Raw genomic sequence first — 9,772 nt, 5'->3', positions numbered from 1 at the left:
ATTAGTTCCCCAACCAGAGATCAAACCTGCACCCAGCTTTTTTACCACTGAGCCATCAGGAAAGCCCTTGTTTTCTATTTTATTGATTTCAGCTCTAGTATCTCCCTAATTTCTTTTTTCCAAGCTCTTAAAATAAATACCTAGGCACTTTATTTTTCATCTTTCTTCAAAATAAAGACATTTAAGACCATAACTTTTCCTGTGGTACAGGTTCAGATATATTCTACAGGAAGAAATATTATTTTTATTAATCTGTGAACAGTTTGTAATTTCCTTTTGATGTTTTGTCACTCCAAGAATTATATGGGAGGTGCTTCCTAATTTCCAAACAGTTAAGACTTTTCATACATGTTTTAATTATGTATTCTTAATTTTAAAATTTTTATTTTTATTGACTTACAATGTTGTATCACAAAAAGATACAATGTTGTGTTACTTTCTGTTGTACAGCAAAGTGAATCAGTCTCGCATATACATATAGCCACTCTTTTCTATATTCTTTTCCCATATAGGTCATTACAGAGTACTGAGTAGAGGTCCCTGTGCTACACAGCAGGTATTTATTAGTTATCTACTTTATATCTAGTAATTAGATAACTAATAAAAACCTGCTGTGTATTAAAAGACGCTTACTCCTTGGAAGAAAAATTATGACCAACCTAGATAGCATATTGAAAAGCAGAGACATTACTTTGCCAACAAAGGTCCATCTGGTCAAGGCTATGGTTTTTCCAGTGGTTATGTATGGATGTGAGAGTTGGACTGTGAAGAAAGCTGAGCACCAAAGAATTGATGCTTTTGAACTGTGGTGTTGAAGAAGACTCTTGAGAGTCCCTTGGACTGCAAGGAGATCCAACCAGTCCATTCTGAAGGAGATCAGTCCTGGGATTTCTTGGGAAGGACTGATGCTAAAGCTGAAACTCCAATATTTTGGCCACCTCAGGCGAAGAGTTGACTCATTGGAAAAGACTCTAATGCTGGGAGGGATTGCGGGCAGGAGGAGAAGGGGACGACAGAGGATGAGATGGCTGGATGGCATCACTGACTCGATGGACGTGAGTCTGAGTGAACTCCGGGAGTTGGTGATGTACAGGGAGGCCTGGCGTGCTGCGATTCATGGGGTCGCAAAGAGTCGGACACGACTGAGTGACTGAACTGAACTGAACTGAATGCGTACATATCAATCCCAGTCTCCCAATTTACCCCTCCCCTCCCTATCCTCTGGTAACCATAAGCTTGTTTTCTACATTCATGACTCTACTTCTGTTTTGTAGATAAGAATACATTTTTTTTAGATTTTAAATACCATTTTTTAGATTCCACATATAAACAATATCATATGGTACTTGTCTTTCTGTGTCTGATTTACTTCAACTCAGTATGACAATCTCTAGGTCCATCCATGTTTCTGCAAGTGGCATTATTTTGTTCTTTTTTATGACTAATATTCCATTATATGTATGTACCACATTTTTTTATCCATTCCTCTGTGTTTCCATGTCCTCCCAAGAGGCCCCATGTCCAAATACAGCCACAGTTGGAGTTAGGGCTTCAGCATATGAACTGGCCAGGGCAGGCTGCTGGGTGGTGCAAACACAGTCAGTATCCCATTTAATGTCCTTGGCATTTTCCATTCCTTTGTACACGAAGTCTGAGGCTTTCTCTGGCTCCTGGAGACCACTCAGTCCACACTCAGGACAAATAGAAGTAATGGGGAGTTTATACCACCTGTAAACATTCCTCCACCAACACGTGATAAAATTAAGTGGATAAATACCCCGGTTCCCTCACCTCTCTTTCATTCTGAAGGAGAGCAGCCCTGGGATTTCTTTGGAAGGAATGATGATAAAGTTGAAACTCCAGTACTTTGGCCACCTCATGTGAAGAGTTGACTCATTGGAAAAGACTCTGATGCTGGGAGGGATTGGGGGCAGGAGGAGAAGGGGACGACAGAGGATGAGATGGCTGAATGGCATCACTGACTCGATGGACGTGAGTCTGAGTGAACTCTGGGAGTTGGTGATGGAGAAGGAGGCCTGGTGTGCTGCGATTCATGGGGTCACAAAGAGTCAGACACAACTGAGCGACTGAACTGAACTGAACTAAACTCCCTCACCTCTCAGTGTCACTTGAAGTGCCTGCTCTACATTGCCTCCCAGAGGTTCCCAGAGGAATTGAGCCTCAGTTGTCCACAGTAGAAATTTGCTAGATAATACCCCCTTTATTTTCTGCCTTCCCCTCTCTGTTTCATTTCACCATTTCCCTTCCAGTGATTTCTAGGATCATTTCCTAAATAAAATACTTGCACTAGAATCCTTGTCTCAAAGTCCACTTCCTGGAGAACCCAACCAAAGTCAGCAAAGAAAGGAAAGAACAAAGACAAGCATTACCTTAACCAAGTTGTTTTGAAAAGCCAGGATAGACTGGTGGAAAGGATACAGCTTCTGACACATATTAGATGCTCAATAAATCTTTATCAAACAAATTACCAGCTTTCTCCTATGTGTTCCAGATGTTGATGAATGTAAACCACCCATTAGTGTATATTGTGGAGTGAATGCTGAGTGTCAGAACATCATTGGAAGTTTCTACTGTCACTGTATTGATGGATATAAACTCCTCTCTGGGAAAGCACAATTCAACAATTCCAATGAGAACACTTGTCAGAGTAAGAAAAATTTTTGTTTTCTTATCTCCCCTCCTAATTTTTAAGTGAGTCTAACACGAGCATGTGTGTGCTCAGTCATTTCTAATTTTTTGTGACCCCATGGATTATAGCCCACCAGGCTCCTCTGTCCATCGAATTTTCCAGGCAAGAATACTAGAGACAGTTGCCACTTCCTCCTCCAGGGGATCTTCCCAACCCAGAGATCGAACCCGAGTCTTTTGCATTTCCTGCATTGGCAGCCGGATTTTTTTTTTACCAGTGTACCACCTGGGAAGTCCGAAAATATATATTTGTGGTGGGGCCAGTGAATATCTATTCTCTGGAAGGAAATGGATGATGTAAAGAGGAGGTAAAAAGAAAAGTAGGAAATTTAGATAAATGATGGGGTTAAGAATGCAAGTGAACTTTGGAGGTGATGTCACAGGTCACAGGATGATGGTTGAGAAAGGATTCTTTGAATTGCAAAATAGAGAAACCCACTCAGGTTAACTTAAGGGAAAATATGAGTTTATGATAAGATTCAGGGGCTTTCCTAATGGCTCAGTGGTAAAGAATCCATCTGCCAGTGCAGGAGACACGGGTTCAGTCCTTGGGTCGGGAAGATCATCTGGAGGAGGAAATGGCAACCCACTCCAGTATTCTTGCCTGGAGAATTCCATGGACAGAGGAGCCTGACAGACTACAGTCCATGGGTGTCACAAAAAGTTGGACGTGACAGACCACTGAGCACGCACACACACGTGTGATGAGATGCATGGATATGTCTTGGGTAAGAATACAGCTGGGTACTGGAATGAACTGAAGTTGGGGACCCAACACTGTCACGGCACCCCCGTCTCTCATACTCTGAATCCGCTTCTTCTCTTCCCCTTGCAAACTGGTTTCTCTGCTTCCTAGTCCACAGGATAGGAAATATGGCCACCAACAGATCCAAACCTTACCATTGCTACTGATCCAACCATCAAAAAAATGGTAACTGATTCTCTCTCTTAAATATAATTGCATATTCTTTGGAAATGTAAAAATTGACACAGTTTGAATCATATGCCTACCCTTGGATCTGTGATCTTGGATAAGCATGGTAACTGTCATAGAAATCATATAGGTAGAGAAAGTCTATACATAAGAAATACAGGACTTGGCAGAGTATCCATGAGGTACTGGCTACAGTTGAAGTCGTAAGAGAGAGAGTCTCTAAATCTGAATGCTAGGAAACTGATTCATGGAGAAACAATAATGCTGATTGACATGTATATATATATACACTCATACATGGGTGCTTAGGCATGTCTGACTCTTTGCAACCCCATAGACTATAGCCCACCATGCTCCTCTGTACCTGGAATTTTCTAGCCAATAATACTGGAGTGAGTTGCCATTTCCTACTCCAGGGGATCTTTCTGACCCAGGGATTGAACCTGCCTCTCTTGTGCCTCCTGCATTGCAGGCAAATTCTTTACCACTGATCCACCAAGCAATAATACTGATGCTGCTGCTAAGTCACTTCAGTCATGTCCGACTCTGTGTGACCCCATAGACGGCAGCCTACCAGGCTCCCCCGTCCCTGGGATTCTCCAGACAAGAACAGTGGAGTGGGTTGCCATTTTCTTCTCTGAGGCATGAAAGTGAAAGGTGAAAGTGAAGTTACTCAGTCGTGTCCAACTCTTAGCGACCCCATGGACTGCAGCCTACCAGGCTCCTCCGTCCGTGGGATTCTCCAAGCACGAGTACTGGAGTGGGGTGCCATTGCCTTCTCCAAATAATACTGATAGACAATATTTATTTCAACTGTACGATGTGCCAGAACGGAAGAGCCTGACGGGCTACAGTCCATGGGGTCACAAAGGGTCAGACACAACTGAGCACAAACACACATGTACCAGGTACTGCACTAAGTACTTTACATTCTTTATTCCATTTACAATAATTGCATGAGGTAAGCACTGTTATTACAGATAAAGAAACCGAAGCACCCAAGATTTAAGTAACTTGTGCTCCTGCCCATCCAGCATTAAAGCCATGAGGTTGCAGACTCCACAGTAGAAAGAGCTTAGTGGAAGACTAACAAGGGTCATTGTATCCCACTCACCCCACAAGATCCCCTAAGGAGCTCGGGGTCATGAGAAGCACAAGCCTTCAGCTTTGATATCAGGAAATCTCATATCAGAATTATCAGGTCATCTTTATACCAATAGGATTCATACCAGGTCAGTTCTGAGATTCCTTCCAATGGGAGAGTCCGGGACCCCACGATCCTTCCACAAAACTGAGTCTCAGAACAAAAAGGAACAATTATGCCAAAGGGAAGCAAGCTACAACTGCCGAAGCCCACTCGCCCTAGAGCCTGTGCTCCGCAACAAGAGAAGCACCACGAGAAGACTGCGCTCTGCCATAACTAGAGAAAGCCCCCGTGCAACAACAAAGACCCGGCACAGACAAACACTAATAAATAAATTAATTAATTCTTTAAAAAGGGGAGCAGGACTATTCAGGGACCTAAGACCCAAACTCCCTTTAAAAAGATTAAAACATGATTCCAAGATCAAACTGGAAAGGAACGGTGGTACAAAGGCCCCCACAGGTACAGAGATGACTTTTCCAGAGACCAGCACTGAATTACAGAGGCTTGGCTATTCCACATCAGGGTTCTTAGGTAGCGAAGGGGCCACAGGCCGTCTTCATCAAGGGTGCCTGTGAATGACTGAACTTGCTTACACCTCCTTCCGATTCTTGTGTGTGCAGTCTCTGCACATGTGAAGTGGTACAAGCTTTGCTTCCCCCTTGCCTCAGCATTAAAAATCCACCTGCAATGAAAGAAATGCAGATTTGATCCCTGGGTCGGGAAGATCCCCTGGAGAAGGAAATGGCAACGCACTCCATATTCTTGCCTGGAGAATTCCATGGACTGAGGAACCTGGCGGACTATAGTCCATGGAACCACAAAGAGTCGGACACAACTTAGCAACTAAAAAACAGCCACCACAATGAGCCTTGCACTTAGACAAGTATGGATTTAAATCTGGGCTCTACTGCTTACCCCCTCATGACTACAGACATTTCCTTAACAACCTGTGCCTATTTCCTCACCTGCTTAAATAACAGAACCTGACTCATGGAATTATTTCAAGGATTAAATGAAATGATGCATATGAGGAGGCATTCAGCAAGTGGTAGCTGTGATTTTTGTGCATGGTGCATTTTTCTGCCAGATGCAGCCACATCTTCAAGAGACAATAGAGCAGAATGGTTAAGAATACTTTCCAGGTGGACTTCCGTGGTAGTCCAGTGGTTAAGAATCTTCCTGCCAATGCAGGGGACATGGGTTCAATCCCTGGTTGGGGAACTAAGATCCCACGTGCAACAACCACAAGTTCTCATGCTGCAACTAAAAAGATTCCACATGCTGCAAGGAATTTCGAAGATCCTGCATGCCACAACTAAGATCTAGTGCAGCCAAATACATAAATAAATACTTATTTTAAAAAACAGCTGATGGTTATAAACTGACATTCCTGTCTCAGTTATAATTCCCAGCCAGACTGAATTTTAAAACCTAAAGTATCTAGTCTTCTGTTTGCTCAGCCATTTCAGTTATAATGCCCAGCCAGAGCCAGATCTGAATGAAAGAGCTTGGAGCTTACAATTTTCTGCTTCTTCTATGCCATGGTATCTCTATCACAGCAATATTGACACTTGGGGTCCCAAAATTATTTGTGGTCAGAAGCTGTCCTCTGCATTAAAGGCATTGAGCAGCATCCACCCACTAGATCCCAGTAGCATCCCCACTCAAGGCCATGAGTGACCTCCAGAAATGTCTCCAGCCATTGCCAGTGTCCCCAGGAGGCAAAACCACCCTAAGTCGATAAACACTGCTCTCCATGACAACAAGGAATTTGGACTCTGATCCCCCTAAAGAGCAAATGAACTCATCAGAGAACATGAAGTGTATGATTTCAGACCTTCTAGATGCAAAGTTACCCACCTTACCTGCCGACTTCTCCACACTTTCATTCTTGGTTCCAACAATAACTTCTCTTTATGTCTTTTTCAGAAATCACCCCCTCAAAGACAACCAACAGCACAAAAGAGGTGAGTGGAAGCTGAGTCCTGGAACCTAGACAGGTAACAAATATTTACAAATCTCAAAGCTAGCAAATGGAGGTGAATACTATATATGTGTGCTATATGTCATATATCATATGCTTGATAATATAAAATACTTGATATGATTATGACAAATATTGTGAAGTGAAGTGAAGTGAAGTGAAGTCGCTCAGTCGTGTCCGACTCTTTGCGACCCCATGGACTGTAGCCTACCAGGCTCCATCCATGAGATTTTCCAGGCAAGAATACTGGAGTGGGTTGCCATTTCCTTCTCCAGAGGATCTTCCCAACCCAGGGATCAAACCCGGGTCTCCCGCATTGCAGGCAGACAATTTACCGTCTGAGCCACCAGGTATTAAACTATTATATTTTGATATATAATATGTATTGTATAACTGTGATATATATATATATATCATTATGTTTATCACTATATATCTCACTATAGAGACAAATGATAGATCAATACAGTGTGTATGTATATATGGGGGTGTGTGTATGATTGTGGGTGTGTGTGTGAGTGTGTGTGTGTGTGTGTGTGTGTACTACCCCCTGAAGACAGGATCTATCCCAGACCAAGAAAGAGACTAAGTAAGACTGTATTAGGATTCGCTGAGCTGCTGCAACAAAGAGACCCAAATATCCAATGGCTTTAAAAATATGGATATTTATTACTTTCTGAGTTATTAGTCCAGAGGTGAGCAATCCAGGCTGGTGAAGGAATTCTGCTCCATAAGGTCATTCGGGTACCCACGTTCTTTCCATACTGCTGCTCCAGCATCCCCTGGCATCTTGTCCTCAACTGCATAGTCAAAGCTGGGTTGCTGCATGCTGTATTCATACTGGTGGGTAGAAGGGAGGGGGAATCCAGGGCAAGCTATCTGTTGTACAAGGTGAAGGGGGAGAGTGGAGAGAGGGCCTCTCTCCTCATCTACTCACTATACAAAGTGCTAATAAGGTCAGGAGAACTTCTTTGGAAACATGTCTTACGGTGACAATCCAGAAGTTGCATATATCACAGTAAAATCTAGCTGCAAAGGAAGCTGGGACAATACTATCTATGATTGGGTGGCACAGCCCAGATAAAATTTGAGAAATTTATTCAATTATTAAAAATAGGAGGATAGAACTTCCCTGGTGGTCCAGTGGTTAAGAGTCTACCTGCCAATGTAGGAAACATGGCTTCTATCCCTGGTCTGGGGAGATTCCACATGCTGTGGGACAACTAAGCTTGCATGCCTTAGAGCCCGTTCTCAGCAGCAAGAGAAGTGACCCCCAATGAGAAGCCCGCACACTGAAACTAGAGTGTAGCCCCCCACTTGCTACAACTAGAGAAAACCCAGGTCAGCAATGAAGACCTAGTGCAGCAAAAAAAAAAAAAAAGCACAGGAAGGGAAAATGGATATTGTAGGATAATTAAGAGAGACCAAGAAAATGATTATAGGTAGTAATCATTAGTGTCCGTAAATTGACTCTGAACTTTAGCAAAGAGAATGATACATGTCTCTCAGGATCTATTGTCTAACAGAATGAGCTCATCCCTCCCTCTCGCCACTCCCCAACTTCACCCTTCTCTACTCCCAAGGGACTCTTCATGCCTTGCCCTCCCAAGCTCCACGTCTCAGATACACACCATTCTCTCTACCTAAAACTCCTCTTTCCAGTTCCTCACCTGGCTGCCTCCTTCCACTCTTCTTTACTCAAGACCCAGTTCAGGTGTCACCTCCTTCTGGATGGCCTCCATCACTCCCTCCATCTGAGTTAATATTCCCCCAATATGTTCTTATTTATTTATTTATTTGGCTGCACTGGCAAGAAATGGCAACCCACTCCAGTATTCTTGCCTGGAAAATTCCATGGACAGAGGAGGCTAATGGGCCAGTTCATGGGGTCACAAAGGGTCAGACACAACTGAGCAGCTGAGCACACACACACCGGGTCTTAGTTGAGGCCGCTGGGATCTTTAGTGGTGGTGTGTGAAGTCTTAGTTGAGAGAACTCTTGGTTGCAGCGTGTGCGATCTAGTTCCCTAATCAAGGATCAAACCCAGACCCCCTGCACTGGGTGAGCAGAGTCTTAGCCACTGGACCACCAGGGAAGTCCCCACCAGACTATGCTCTTATGGTAGGGATTTCAAATCCTAATACCGCAGTGGCAAGTGACTTGGGCAAGATGATGACCTCACAGCATTAGGGTTCTCCAGAGAAACAGAACCAATAGGAGATAAGCTGTAAAGAGAGCTGTTATAAAGAATTGGCTGACAGGTCCCAAAATCTGCAGTCAACAGGCTGGAGACCCAGAACAGTTGACAATATAGTTCCAATTTGAATCCAGAGATCTGAGACCAACCCAGGAAGAGCTGATGTTTCAATGTGAGTTTGAAGGAAAACAAGAATGTCCCAAAATTGGGTCGTTTGTAGAGATGCAGATGGACTTAAAGAGTCATACAGAGTGAAGTAAGTCAGAAAGAGCAAAACAAATATTCATGTATTATATGTGGAATCTTAAAAAAAAAAATGATACCAATGAATCTATTTGCAGGGCAGGAATAGAGACATAAATATAGAGAACAGATGTTCAGACATAGCGGGGTAAGGGGTGGGTGGGATGAATTGGGAGATTAGGTTTGACATAAATACACTACCATGTGTAAAATAGATAGCTAGTGGGAAGTTGCTGTACAGCACAGGGAGCTCAGCTTGGTGCTCTGTGATACCCTACAGGTAGGTTGGGTGGGCAGAGGGAGGTTCAAGAGGGAAAGGATATATGTTAGAAATAGCTGATTCACTTCATTGCACAGCAGCAACTAACAACATTGTAAAGCAATCACACTCCAATAAAATTTAAAAACAATGTCCAATTAAAATAAATAATTTTTTTTTTAAATAAAGCTAAAAAGCAGTGTCCCAGCTCAAGGCTGGCACAGGCAGTCAGGCAGGAGGAAATTCCCCCTTACTCAGACTTCTTGTTCTAATCAGACCCCCAAACTGACTGGATAAGC

At 43.2% G+C, this 9,772-nt stretch overlaps 1 protein-coding gene across 2 annotated transcripts in view; it reads left to right on the top strand.

Annotated features, from left to right (window-relative positions):
• The window catches only part of ADGRE3 (adhesion G protein-coupled receptor E3), a 62,369-nt gene that overhangs the window by 12,073 nt on the left and 40,524 nt on the right, over positions 1-9,772 (top strand). Inside the window, exons 4-5 of one of the 2 annotated variants that reach the window (XM_027548024.1) lie at positions 2,513-2,668; positions 6,720-6,757. In XM_027548024.1, coding sequence (XP_027403825.1) covers positions 2,513-2,668; positions 6,720-6,757 — 194 coding nt within the window. The remainder of the gene's footprint in view (positions 1-2,512; positions 2,669-6,719; positions 6,758-9,772) is intronic. The other variant, XM_027548025.1, reaches the window with a different exon arrangement.

This window comes from Bos indicus x Bos taurus, chromosome 7, assembly GCF_003369695.1.
Source record: "Bos indicus x Bos taurus breed Angus x Brahman F1 hybrid chromosome 7, Bos_hybrid_MaternalHap_v2.0, whole genome shotgun sequence".
Taxonomy (NCBI): Eukaryota; Metazoa; Chordata; class Mammalia; order Artiodactyla; family Bovidae; genus Bos; species Bos indicus x Bos taurus.
Note: the sequence above shows the minus strand (reverse complement) of the source record. Positions and strands in the feature narration are given on the sequence as shown.